This window comes from Ochlerotatus camptorhynchus, unplaced genomic scaffold (assembly GCF_037179485.1).
Source record: "Ochlerotatus camptorhynchus isolate MF236.1 unplaced genomic scaffold, CSIRO-AGI_Acam_v1.1 ptg000261l, whole genome shotgun sequence".
NCBI lineage: Eukaryota > Metazoa > Arthropoda > Insecta > Diptera > Culicidae > Ochlerotatus > Ochlerotatus camptorhynchus.
In genome coordinates this window covers 1481352-1496180 of record NW_027040751.1, presented here as the reverse complement: position 1 = coordinate 1496180, position 14829 = coordinate 1481352, and the positions used below count along the sequence as shown (strand labels likewise).

The 14829-nt window shown below is 40.1% G+C and overlaps 3 protein-coding genes across 3 annotated transcripts in view; all 3 read left to right on the top strand.

The window, feature by feature from the left end:
- Positions 1-14829, top strand: part of LOC135705201 (uncharacterized) — a 217881-nt gene that overhangs the window by 47365 nt on the left and 155687 nt on the right. The window lies entirely within an intron of this gene.
- The window catches only part of LOC135705187 (uncharacterized), a 351007-nt gene that overhangs the window by 281144 nt on the left and 55034 nt on the right, over positions 1-14829 (top strand). The gene's annotated exons all lie outside the window — the stretch shown is intronic.
- Positions 6688-14829, top strand: part of LOC135705212 (uncharacterized) — a 34764-nt gene continuing 26622 nt past the window's right edge. Inside the window, exons 1-6 of the mRNA XM_065226821.1 lie at positions 6688-6914; positions 12451-12642; positions 12719-12904; positions 12965-13591; positions 13657-13988; positions 14055-14062. Of these exons, the coding sequence (XP_065082893.1) occupies positions 6749-6914; positions 12451-12642; positions 12719-12904; positions 12965-13591; positions 13657-13988; positions 14055-14062 (1511 nt within the window). The 5' untranslated portion in view covers positions 6688-6748. The remainder of the gene's footprint in view (positions 6915-12450; positions 12643-12718; positions 12905-12964; positions 13592-13656; positions 13989-14054; positions 14063-14829) is intronic.

The window sequence follows — 14829 nt, the reverse complement described above, 5'->3', positions numbered from 1 at the left end:
TGGCCCACAGCGGCTCACGATGAGCAACTGAATCCGATCGGTGCAGCTTCTTCCTTCTTCTGCAGCTCGCTGCATGCGGGCAGGCTTTCGTTGTGCACTGGAGAACAATGTTCAACGCCAAGCGCCGAAAGCACTGCTGCGACCAACCGGACACCACCACACAGGGTGATTGAATAAGCACCGTTCAGCGAGACCGGATGGAATTCAATTTTGCAATCTGTATTAAGGAAAGCGCTTTTTGCAGGCAATCGGTGATAATTTTAATCACCATTGCTACAGTTGGACATTTGTGTGATTTTCAATAGTGACCAATTGATAAAGTCTTAATTTTAGCAGATTCGTAATAGAAAGATAGGCAGAAAAAGTGTATCATGAAGAATGGTTGCATGCAGGGTTGCTTGCAATCACTTGTTATAGATGAGTTATTTTCGGAGTTTTGAATTCGTTAGATGTTGTAATGGAGATTTGTGTTGTTGGATGCGGGAGGAGATTGGAGGGCGGGTGTTTGACGCATAGAGCCTGTCAATTTCGCTTTCAGAGTGTCGCAGTCAGCGGTTTTATGATTCGTGAGCGCTCGCGATTCGTAGAATCGTTGATTGTTACTGCAAGTTTATTTGACGGGTTTTGTGTGTCGGACGCTTGCTTTTTGGCCTCTTCTTGTGTCTAACATGTGCAGAATATCATTATAGCGTCTAATGGTTATGAGATTCCTGGTTGCGTGAAATATATTTGTGAGAATATCTTTTTGAGATTTGAGTAGTCACGTTTTGTTTGTAGTTTATATGTTATTTCTTTCATGTAATTATCGTAAAAAATAGTTAGTCAATAATAGATAGTTCATCCATATATTCGTACTTTGACGCGATGCGCTGTGGATTATGAGATGCTCGATGACCCTGGAGGGATCGATTTTGCTTTACTGAGCAGAAAATCATGGATTTAACCACAAGCTCTTCCACAGCACAATAAATCACCATCATCATTTGTATATTTGATATTGAACATTAACCTCGGAAACTATTTGCATATCAAGCGAAAACGTAGTTCTGTATTGTCGCGAAGCGTTATGATTCTGAAATGCTCGATGACCCTGGAGGAATCGTTTTTGTTTCATGGGTTTAATCTCAAGCTCTCCGTCATGACTCTTAAAATTCAAGATCACTAAGCAAAATGAAGATGTTCTTTAGATAGCCGGCTATCGAGAGATTGAATAATAAAATAAAAAACAAATAAACAATACATACTTTTGGTTGCATTGGCAACTTGAGGTGAATCCTAACCGAATACCCTACCCAACCCTCCAACTCCGTAGCGCTTATGAAGGTGTCGCTAAGTCGGTGGCCTCTCGTTAAGTAAGTACTACATCAACATTTCCTTCCCTATCCCTAGTTATGGTGAAGATGGGCGTGGCCGGGAATAGCGACAGTCATGCTTCTGTTACTCTTGTTTAGATTGGAACCAATGTTTACTCCCCAGCATTATTCCTGAAAGTAGTCTAACTGAGAATTTCAGAAGAGACGTGAGTGTCGCTAGTATCCAATCTAAAAAGTATATCATAACAACGCTAACGCTATTCGTAGATTGGCTTGATTAGAATTAAAATCCATCCGCTATTGACATATTTATAAGGTGATAATATGGTGCTGGTAAGGAACTACATAACATCCTGAAGGACATTACCGAGCCCGGTGAAATAGGTCCCGGTCTCATGACCCGGTCTGAATGGATGCTGCTGATGATCCAAATGTTGGTTGTGCTCTAGGAACCTCATTAGACGGTGGATCACCATCTGCTCAAGAATATGCAAGATTCAAGACAGTCAGTCAGTGAGATGGGTCGGAAGTTCTTCGGAGTTGGACTCGTGACAGCATTTTTGAGATGGGTACTACCAGACTATGTGTCCAGTCTTTGAACTCTTTGAAGGAAACCTTAGAGGACATCTTAGGATTATAAAAACTGTTAGTATCAACTCTCTAGTAAGGAACAACGAAGACTGGATGGAGAAAAGATACAATTTCAATCGACTTTTTCAAGTAGTTGACCCTGGGCGTAATTCATGGTAATCTGGTGGCCCGGTTCTTCGTCCAGGATCGATTGTTTTTTATACAGATGGTTCAAGATTTAACAATCAAGTGGGAGCAGGAGTAACTGGCCCAGGGATAGAAATATCGGTTCCTATGGGCAGATGGCCACCTGTGTTCCAAGCTGAAATCCAAGCAATTTTAGAGTGTTCCATTTTATGTTTGCGTAGAAACTTTCAAATATATGCGTCATGTCCGACAGCCAAGCTGCAATTAATGCTTTAAAGTCGGCGACATGTACAACAAAACTTGTCTGGGAGTGTGTCCAATCTCTTCAAAAATTGTCTTGTCATAATCAAGTCAACTTAATTGGGTTCCTGGTCATTGCGGGATTGAGGGAAATGAAAGAGTTGATGCACTAGCAAGACTCGGATCTTCTCATAAGTTCATCGGGCCAGAGCCCTTTTGTGGCTTATCGGCTGCATCTCTTAGGATCTTCAACGTGATGTTTTTTTTACTTCGAGGGGTAGGTTTATCATAGGGTAACCGATCTTTTCAGTACACACTTAGAATTAACTAACTTTACACGTGATGGAATCAATCTTTGACATAAAAGATAAGACGTAAACAAACATGTCATGTAATATTAAGTGCTTCGAGACTGAAAAGTTCGTTGCTCGACGAAAAGTACGTTTGATTGTGCTATATCTCGCGTCTGCTATGACTCAAATTTATGTCAAAATTTACGCTCGTATATGTCACTCTCAGAGCACATGAATTTTTCTAAGTGTGTCCCTGCAGATTTACCGGTGCATCGACTAAGAGCTAGGTCGAGTTCTGCAGCTTGGAACGGGGTGTTAATCGATGGCATGGACGAGGTATCTGGGATGGTGATGTTGTCAAGGCTTTGTTGGGATACTTCGTTCCTAAGAACGAAGCTTTCGTCGTACTAGGCAAGGGAAGATAGTGCCTCGAAGCGATCGCCAAGCGCCTCAGAGATCGTTTGTGGGTCTCGTGTAAAACCTTTCGGCAAGTGGACCGCTTGCACGTTTAGTCGGTTGTATTCAGCTGATTGATAAAATAATACCGTATGCGTGATAATGTTTGCACCATCACTGAAGGGAATAAAGTGAATGCGGAGGTGTATATCGGCATTCTTAGTAAGTGTGTCCTTCCGTGGATTACTGAGCAATATGGACCGGAGCCGAATGTGGTATTTCAGCAAGACGGGACAACATGCCACACCTCAAACCGCATGGAAAATTGGCTGAAGGAACATCTGCCGTTCTTGCCGAAAGATATGTGGCCGCCATCCAGCCTTAACCCCTTTGATTATTCAGTGTGGCGCGTCATGAAGGCCAATGCCGGTGCCAAACACCACTCCAGTAAAGCAAGCCTCAGACAAACAATGACCCGTGCCTCGAAAGATATGGATTCAAAATATAATGTCAGAACCTGTCGCGCATTACGGAAGCGAGTTGAGGCCGAAATTACGGCAAATAGTAATTCCTATCATCTATAGGATTACTATTTGTTGTAATTTCGGCCTCAACTCGCGCCTCGCAACATAGATTTAGATTCTTACAAACATAACCATTTTGAATAAATGATTTTTTTCCACTCCCGCAATTTCCATATTTTTTGTTTGTTTTCATAATTATTCATTATCACACATAAGGTACAAAACTTTTGTAAAAAAATATATTTTATAAAACGAATCTAGCAAAAAGAAGTACCGAACAATATTTATGAAATTTGGTGTGTATTTTCCTATGCGTAATACAAGATCAGTGGACTGATGCAAAATTTGAAATTTTCGCTCCACAGTGTTCAAACGGTTTCAAACCGGGTCCTGATTAACCTCCGAAAGTTTAAACTCATTTGATAAGAAACTGACTTGGCACAAACCATTTGAAGTTTATATGGAAATTACTATGGGAAAACAAAACTTTTTATTCATTGTCTTCTAGCCTTTTTACATATTGTACTGTTAACAAATTATATTATTATTCTTATGGGAATTTTTTTAGCTACAACGTTACAAGAAATCTTTTTTCAGCCAAACTTCAAATTAAATAGTTATTAATTGTTTAAGAGATGGATAATCTTATGGCAAGAATAAGCAACTGTATTATGGGCAACACTGTATTCTGCAGTGTGACATAGTAGCCATATCATAAGACATTAGCGACTTTTGTTTCCTTGATTTGTTTTCCGTCGATCTTGTTTTCCGTGCTGAGCACCAATGCTACCGACGCCAGTGAGGCAGCTCCCACACCTGGACCCTACCTATCGACCCATCAACTCATGAACCGGGGACCAACGGCTTTACTTCCCTTCCGAAAGAAGGCGTGATTAGAGATGTTATGCCTCAGAACATCCAGGCGGCGCTGACTGGGATTGAACCCAGGCCTGCTGGGGTGAGAAGTAATCACGCTTACCACTACACCACCGGCGCCGCTATTATTAGCGACTTGAATTATTAATAATTTTTGTTCCTCACATTTGATCGAAAAGTGGTCTTTAACAAAGTTGTAGTTCAGAAAATTTTCTAAAGTAGAATGAACTGGTGCATTTTGAGATAGATATGAACCCAAATTATGGTTTCTCGATAGCGATTCCCATATAAACTTCAAATGGTTTGTGCCAAGTCAGTTTCTCACTAAATGAGTTCAAATTTTGGGAGACTAATCAGGGCCCAATTTGGAACCGTTTGAGCACTGTGGAGCGAAAATTTCAAATTTGCATCAATCTAATGACCAGTCACAATTTACACTCAACCCGTTCTCCTAAAGTGCTTCGTCATTTATGGAAAGTTCCCGTCTTAATCAAAGTTGCTGAGTTGAGTAAGACCTTTTCAATGGCGGTAACAGTTGCAGTACAGTAGGAGACTCTAATGAGTAAAAATATTATTTTATATTCATGATCATTAAGTTCCCGTCTTCTGCAAAGCTATTCATTTGAGTAAGACCTTTCAGTAGGTTATTGTAGTACCGTAAAACGGGGTAACATTGATAGTTTTTTAAAGTATATTCTAAATATTTTTTACAGCAATGAATGTTTTTCAAATTTTATATTTTTAAAACAAGTACTGAGGATCCAGGAGTTAATTCGTTAGTAATATGTTGAACAAAAATTAAACCATTTGCACTATTTTTTTAGTTTTGTGACCGAACTTCAATATTTTGATTTGGGGTTACTTTGATAATGCTCGATGAATGTAGAAAAAAATGAGTGAAACTCAAACAATTTAGTTCTTTAAATATGAAACTTTGAATAAGTATATAATCAGAAAACTTCATAAGCAATAAGAATACAACATTGAATTTGTGATGGCTGTATCGGAACTACATTTCAAAAGTGATGGTTTGAGTGCTTTTTCAAAAACGCGAAAAACACGAAAATGGTTTTTTTTTTTGTATTTTTGTAAAATATGTACTACATTAAAACTACATACGATATCAACGGAAATACCCTACGCTACAATATGGAACCAATGTTTCTTATTTGGAAACAGCACAGCGCTTAAATTTATTCTTTATATTATACTACCAAAGTTACCCGCATTATCAAAGATACGCCGTTTTACGGTATACGATTTTTCATTATCCTGGTCAAATGGAAAGTTTCCGTCTTCGATAAAGGTGCTCGAAACGTGTTTTTCATCATTCAATAAAACCAAATTGTAAAAAAATACATCTCGATCTAAAACGCGAGAATGAGAGAGAACAGATGAGTGGATACCCTTGGCCAACAGTTTAGTTCAGCGTTTCTCAATCTATAGGCTGCGACCCACTGGTGTCATAAAAATTTAGCTAACATGTTTACCTTATTTTTATTTTATTTTTAATTTAATAATTAAATAAAAACAAAAAATCTTAATAATATTCATAAATTTCAATTGAATCTACTATCAGTTTGATGAGAAAAACCCTAATTAACCCACTTACCGGTGACAAGCGCCTTTCTAGTGCAGTATTGAAAGACTTCGTTTCATATTCTGGTTTCTATTGGGGCTTGCCTGAATATTTGTAATGAGCAGTTCTACGCCAACTAACAAGTCGATTTTAAAAATCGCTATCAATGAATGTTTGAGAACCCCTGGTTTAGTTCATGCAGTGCAGTCTATTAACTTCGACACGCATGATAGCCATTATGTACCGCGAAGGTCCGAGCATAAACCACGTCGCATCCAAAGAGGAGGAGGAGCCTGCAAAAATATACTACGCCATTAAAGTATGCCCCCTATCCGAAAACTAGCAACCTTATCGGCCACCGATGTCCAGTGCACTCAACAAGTATAACAGTCAGAACAAATGAAAAACAAAGGTGTGTTCTTTACATTACACTGTGGAACCAAAGCAACATGAAAACCGAGAAGGTCACCGGTAACATGTCCCTGGAGCGCAGTGTGAGATTATTTCCAAGTTCCTTCCAACGTTTTCCACTAGGCATTCGGTGGGTTAATCGGTTCACAGCACCCCCAACCGTGCGCAACGATAGAGCAAATCAAAATACCGACGAGCTATAATTAAACAGTTAGCATTTAGCAGTTGTATAGATAAATGGTGCAATATAACTGATTATCGCGCCACTTTCGTTGCAGCCGTGCTTCCGTTCTGGTCTTGTTTGATTTTGTTTTTATGTAAGTGAAAGACTGCTGCCCACGACCAGTTCCTCCGGAATTTTCTTACATCAACAAGTGGCGTTGGAACTCGGACGTAAACATGTGGTTCGATATACTGTTCACGTACCTGTGCGCGAGTGTGATAATGCTGTTTTTGTACTTTCAATGGACCCGAAGGAAGATGTATGCCAAGCTGGCTAGCATGTCTGGCCCTACCAAACTGCCGCTGATAGGGCATGCTCATAAATTTTACAGTACGAAACCAGGTGAGCAAGCTGGACAGGTGGTGAAAGTTTATGGCGGAGTTGGAAGTTGTTGTGATCTTGAAGTTTTACTAAAGCAGTTTGAAAGTAAGCCTTGTGTGGTTGCCGTCAATTCCGTTCATGCTGGAAGTGCAGTGTTCGATTCCTAAATTGACGAAGAATATCTGATCGATAGTAGTGTAATCAGTTTAAACATTCCGAGTACTTCTATTGTACTTATTGAAACCTGATGTTCCGTGTCTTACAAAAAATAATGCATTTCCTAACCAGTGAATTTGACGATAGTAGATAAACGATGAAATTTTTCATTTTGAAAACTTGTTTTAAATACTATGATTTTTGATTAAAAAGATATCTATGTATTTATCAAAATTGAACTGTGAAGTTATAGAAGGATTCTCCACCAAAAATTCAAATTATGATGTAGGAGCATTGCGTATCGTGAAGAATGGAATGAATATCGTTATCTAATGTGTGATTGCGTCATCAATAAATTGAGCACTAGACAACTTAAAGTGATAGAGCGTAAAAGCCATTGCCAGGACATTTTTAGACCTTACTAACAGCTATTTAATAAAAAAGAAATCTCTTTAAAGTTACTGAATTTAATTTTTTTTTTCTAATTATTTTGGCTCTAAAATATGCGTGCTTTAGTGATAAATAACAGCACAGAAAATTATGGATTGGTTTAAAAATCGCGATTCGTTTCACTCACATAAAAACAAAATTAATTCTTTTCGTAGTCAATGAATACCAAATACAGAGAGCCTTGGAATTTGTTGACCTGTTGCTGCCGGAGAGTCACGTTGATCTACCCCTGTATCCAATTTTGGATAATTTTAGTTTTACACAGAACTTTTAAAACAGTAACATGATGCCTCGCCATTTGTAACACAATGTCAAATCCGCCTTCTGAGGAACCTTCACTAAGATGCCCTGCAAGAAGTTGGCCGGAAAAGTCGCCGTATCCCAGATATTACAGAACAATTAGTGCAACCTTGTGTGGATATTACAGGGTCAACTTCTCTTCTGCAGATATGCGATCGACCCCGTGAACTAATTTGGATTTCATGCTACGGGTAGCTGTTTCTATCTCCTGCAGTGATGGAGCCTGCACCACACCCTTCCCGAGCAAAGTCGGTTAACAAAATTAAAGCAAATCGATATTAAAGTTTGCAGTTCCTATCATAATGAAAACTCATTTTAATTACAATTATCGCGACAGAAGTCTGATTTCATATTGTGCTTTGATTATGCAGTCAAGACATTTTAAATCAAAGCAACTTAACTTGAAGCGAAAGAAAACAAATCAAGAAGACTGGCAACTTTGCCAGAATCCAAGCGACATCTACAATGGCACTGCGCTTGAGTGAAGGTGGAAGCAACGCATAGAAAAATGAGCAAATACTCAAACCCTTCTTCTGAGGATGTAATCTTTGCTATCAAATTCGTTCGAAGCATTTACCTTTGAGCGGCAGATGACGCGATTGTATCTGTCTCATAGCGTTCGTATGTGAAAACGGAAGAGTTGCCAGTCTTCTTGATTTGTTGTCTTCGCTGTTAATTTCTTGTTTAAAATTTGATTTAAGTTCATCTGTCGTTGAACTAACAATTATTAATCCTTTAAATTTGTCGAACCTCTTAACGGAATCCCTTTATGAAGAGCTTTGAGTGGGTTGGGTTATTTCCTTTAAATTCCGTTATAATTGCTTAAGGCCTGTACTCGAAAAAAATGCACCAGACAAAAGTGTTCGCAAAAATTTATTTTAAGTCGGATTGTCTTGAAACTTTCAGGGAATGAACTAATACATATGGATAATGTTTCGGCATAATTACTTTATTCAATTTCCTTTCCATCGCTGAAAGCCCACACCTTTCCCCTAAGACCCCTCATTACATTTTGTGCAATGGTGGAGCCGACCTTTTTGGTCACTTTCATCCATTCTTTCTTCAACTCCAGCTCGTTCTTAAACACCTTGGACGATTTTCGAACTTTGGCCTTCATTATGGCCCAAAATCTTTCCACCGGACGAATCTCTGTTGAATTTGGGGGGTTGGCGGTTTTTGGTACAAAAACAACGTTATTGTCTCTGTACCAATCCAACTTCGATCGCGCGTAATGGCATGATGCCAGGTCCGGCCAAAATAATGTCTCGCCTCCGTGAGACCGCAGGAAGCGCAACAGACGCTTCTGGAGGCACTCGGTGCGGTAAATTTCGCTGTTGATGGTACCCATTGTGATGTACGGTTTACTCAGTTTACCACATTGGCATATGGCCTGCCAGAGCAAGTATTTTTTGGCGAATTTGTCCACTTTTTTCTTCCTTATATCTTCCGGAACATCAAACCGTGATTTGGCAACGTAGAACTGCAGCCCCTGTATCTGCTTTGCGTTTGCCTTGATGTAGGTTTCGTCATCCATAACCACACACATTTCGGTTTCGTTAACCACTCTCGATACAGCTTCCTTGCGCGGTATTTGTCCGCCGTGTTTTGTTGATCACGCCGGTACGGTGCCTTCCGGACCTTGAAAACACGAAGCCCAGCTCGTTTCATGGTTTGCTGAACGAACCAGGCGGAACACTTTGCCTTCAGAGCCGCGTCACGAATCGAAAGGTTCGGATTACGCTTGAAATAATCCAACACCTTCCGGGCCTTTACAGGGTCAGCTGTCTTCGATTTTCTTCCACTTCCAGCCCGCCGCTCGGTCGTCTGGGACTCCTTAAACGATTTTACCACCCGAGACACAGTTGTATGGGTGATTCCCAGTTGTCTTCCGATCCATCTCATGGTCGCAGTCGGATTTTCCATGACGGCGCGCAAAATTCTCCGGCGATTTTCTTCTTGTTTCGATGACATCTCAATAACCACTGAACCGATTGTTATGAAATTTTGCACATGTAAACAATTCACTCCAAACTAGTTATACCCAGATTTTCATCAATTTTTACCCACGGATAATGGTGCATTTTTTTCGAGTACAAGCCTTATCTTTTGAAAGATACGCGTATTTCGTCTACTACTTGCAGCCTTCATCAGTGCCACTTGGTGTTGAGTACTTGGCACTGATGAATAGACCAATAGAACGCAGGTCAAGAAAGGATTGGGTAGGAATGTGTTGACGTGACACTCGTTTTGATTGAAGCTGAGGAGTTCTCTGCACTTCCACGAGGAAGCACTGGGATTATGTGTTAGAGGGTTGGGTTTGCAGCAGGGTTCGTTTTGGTAAACGATAAGCTAAATTGATGTTCTAACGATCATATTACGCGAAGGAGCTATTGATTGAACCCACGGTCTACTGCTTAGGAAGCAAAACCGTTTTCCACTAGGCAAACGAGCTCCTTTTTAGTCATCGAGTTCCTGCTATTACCATGTAGTCATATTAACAAATAAAACGATTGATGAATCTAGTGTGTGAATGGGCCTGAGATTAGACTCATAATGTTCTGCTCATGCAAAAACAGCCACTCTAAGGCCACCAAGCCCCTCTTATCACATTATACCGTTATAATCATTCAAACCCGGCACCGACGACGACATGTTTCGCAAAATAAACGATAAACAAGCGCTTTGACTATAAATCACTTTAATATTAATGGACCTGGGACCGGGTTTTCTGCTCAGTAAGGAAGCCACTGCAACCGACGATTTTTCATGAACATGAGGATGAGGATGATTGACGGCCCACGGTTGCTACTCTGTTATTGCCAGATCAGCTGTAATTACACAGAGAACCACTGGGACTAGCATTCATCCTCAATTTGTAAAAACTGGTGAAAACCAGCGCTGGAAAACTAACAATGCCATTCGATAAAGAATGTTTGCTCTATCAGATGATGGTGTAAGATTGTTTGGATGTGCTTTGATTTTCGAAGAATTTGCGTTTAAAGCCATTGTTTACTTTTGGTTGTTCCGCCTACTTCAATAGTTGGTCTAGAATTGTGACATTAAATCGAATCACAACAGACGTGAAATTCAGCTCAATCAAACGTATCTTTCAGTGTTCACTCGGCTGTCGACAGAAGCAGACCACTCTCAATGTATGTCATGCGATCGTCTGTTTACTCGGCGGCAACCTTTGTGTGGTCCTCCTCATTGTTCTTTATCAGCAGTTCTTTCAGTCGATGCGTCGTCGACTTTGGAAAGCAACCGTTTCGTGATGAATGTGTGAGTGCTGACCACGTTTTGCGTCCATTGCTGCAATGGAAGCGCTCTGACCCCCGTTGGCGAATCTGCCATACAATGAAACCACTGGAAGTGGCTCCCGTTCTGGTGGAGGAGGCTTATTTGATAGTGGAAGATAAAATGTTTATTGTGTTGTACCTTTTGACTATAGTTTTAAGATGTATTGTATACTATAGTTAGTTAATTCGGTTGAGCCTTATCAAATAAATTAATAAACAAAACAAAATCGTATCTTTCGTCGAATAACGAACTATTCAATTTCGAAGCAATTATTGTTTATGTGCAACATGCCTGTTTACATTTCATCCTTTATGTCAAAGATGGATTCCGACACGTGTAAAATTAGTTATTTGGTAGCTATCATTCTGTGGACAACTACTTGTGAATATATCATATCGAACCTAATGTGCTAGCAGAGCTTCCTTTCCCCAGAAGTAACTTCCTAAACCTGTGAGACTTTTCCTAAATATGTGGGAAATTTTCGACCATTTCTGTTTATATGCAAGGCTTTCGGCTACATCTGTACCTAGTGCTGGCTCCCGTTATTTCAACAAAATCTCGAAAGTTCCGTAAGCAGTAGTTTCTAAGCCCGCAGCTATTTATTCCATTTATCAGCTATCTAGTCAGAGCCATATCTTCGGCCTTGAATTGTCGCGCTTTTTTAAGCCGATATTGACGTAGCAGCGAAGCTTTATCCGGCATACAGTTTTCGACTACTAACATGGAACGACCCAGCACCCATTTGCCTGATTGCGATCGACATTGAAACACTTTCATCTGCCGGTGCACAAATATGCAAAGGATGTTCGTGCTTGTTTTGATTACCGGCAACGGAGTTTGTGTAGCTCTACTTAGTAAAGTATGCTTCTATGCCCCATCAAGGCAACTGCAAGTGATAAGCCCAACCATGGACAGTAAGACCCACTGATGAATTGTTTTCGATTTTTTTGTTTGATTATAACTTGTGCGAAAATGTATTTCTTGGCATATTGGTTATCCAGTTTAGGATGTCGGACATGATTTCAAATAAATATCACATGAAATTAGGCACCACTTACCCACGCAAATCAACAATAGGAGCAAGTATAAAAATGAGAATGATTTTTAAAGACAAATGATCACCAAAAAATTCACTGGTGGATGAAATGAAGTTAGTAAGTAATTCTCAAAAGTTGTGGCTCAAAGTCAATAGGAGGCCAAATGAAGTAATCGGACAATAGAAATATGCTGAAATTTTAAATAATGTCACTATATGAAATCATCCCTAACTTAAAATGTAGACTTTTCGAAGGATTTAGGCATAGATAGATAGATAGCGTAGATTTAATTTAATTTTACCCATTTATCATTTCAGAGGCAATCGCGGATACGCTCAAGTATTTCGGTGGTTTCCCTTCACCAGTGTGTATCCACATGGGACCGCTGCCGCACATTGCCATTTTCGATCCCGAACAGCTGCAGGTGGTCCTGCATTCTCAGAACTGTCTAGAGAAGTCGGTGCAATACACATTCATGCGGGTTTTCGGAACCCTGATAAGTGCCCCAGGTGAGCTGAACTTGACCACAAGCCAACAGCAATTATCAGACACCATTATAATTTGAATTCTCATTTCCATCCGCAGTTCACATGTGGAAAGGGCAAAGAAAAGCCCTGAATCCTTCATTGGGACCAGCTATACTCAGCACTTTCATACCGGTATTCAACAAGAAAAGTGCCACCTTGGTAAAGTTACTTGAGCAGCACGTGGGAAAACCAGAACGAGACTTCACCAAAGACATTTGCAAGTGTACTTTGGATCAAATCTACGGTAAGTGAACCGGAATAAGTATAAATATCCCAGAAATCCAACGTAAAACTATCATTCTAGTAACTGCTTTCGGATGTGACTTCAACATGCAAGAATCGTCAGATGGAGAATGTTCCGTAGAACTCATGGACAAATTCATGAAGCTGTTGGCAGCCAGGTTCTTTACCGTGTGGAAATACCCGGAATTCATATACCGTATGACTGAATCCTACCGGAAGGAAACATCAATTCGTAAATTTTATCACGACAATATAACAGTGAAATTGGTGCGGAAAGTTCATGATGATGAAAAATTGGCTAAATCCATCGAGCAGAACCTTTCAAACGAAGATGTCGGTACCAAAAAACCGCAGAATTTCATTGAGTGCCTTTTGAGGTACATGCGTAACAATGGCATAGATTCCAAGAAAGAAGTGTACCCACACGTTGATATGACTCTTTTTGCGGGAAATGATACAACAGCAAAGACGATTAGTTCCATTTTGCTGCTGATAGCAATGCACCCAGATGCGCAAGAACGATGCTACCAGGAGATTATGGAAGTCTGTCCGGGGGAAGATCAATATGTCTCCGCCGAAGATATCGCAAACCTTACGTACCTTGACATGGTCTGTAAAGAAACTATGCGGCTGTATCCCGTTGTTCCTATAATGGCACGAGTGACGACGGGAGACGTCAAACTTAGCGGTAGGCGATCGACTTTTCGGCCACTCCCAAAATACCAAGCTAAATCTGTTTCTAAATCCTTTCAGATCAACATACCATCCCACCCAACTGTACCATAATAATAGGAACCTATCAGATACACCGGAACCCAAGGATATGGGGACCAAACGCAGACTTGTTTGACCCGGATAATTTCCTCCCGGACAATTCAGCCAAACGACATCCGTATTCCTTTATTCCATTCAGCGGAGGACCTCGGAATTGTATGGGAATGCGCTATGCGTGGCTTTCCTTGAAGATAACGATCGTGTACATGTTGAGGAAATATCGCCTAAAAACATCGATCACACCTGATGAGGTGAGGATCTCGTACGGAGTCATGTTGAACATTGCAAACGGTTGCATGTTGACGTTGGAAGCAAGATGAAAATGAATAAGGCTTTAATTGTTAATAAAAATCGTGGTGGTTGTTGTTTCACTTTAGATCACCAAGTAGAAGGATTCTTTCTATTATATGTCTGGATCGCAAACTTTGATAGAAACCTTTTTTCCCACAAACTTTCTACTTCACTGGCTTCCTAATGTGATAATAATAGGGGTTGTGTCAGAGATGTGAAAATGACGGGTAGGTTATATAAGTAATATTTGAGTTTTCGGAAAGACGTGTTGATTGGAAATCCATATCAAGAGCTATTGTTGTCTTCGTCGGTGAGGTCGTCGCCGGGATCGAAACATAGTAAAAACAAATTGAACGGAAACTTGATCGTAATTGTTTTCTGATATAAGGAGCTCGGTTGCCTAGTGGGGACCGATTTTGCTTACTGAGCAGAAGACCGTCTGTTCACCCCCAAGCTTCTTTGCCGCTCCTTCGTCAGGTCGTTGCACACAAAATCAACTTTGTTCAAACCAAAACAAAAATACTAGCCTATCTGAAGGCTGATGGCACAAGCTTCTAAGAAAATTATATTACAGCGAACAACATTAATTTAATTGAGACCATTGCAAATTCACGACGCTCTTTTAATGTTTGAATGTTGATGAGCATGCATCGTTCTTCATAAGACGGAAAAGCTAATCTGGTCCAACCTAATTTACGAAGTGCAAACAATAAGAATTGCTTTTGTATCGATTCTATTCGTTTATCGTGCGTTATTGAATACGGTGACCAAACATGCTGCAGTATTCCAGTATTGACCTCACATAGGTAATGTCAGCGTTTTTATTGAGTACGGATCATGAAAATTATAGCTAAATCGTTT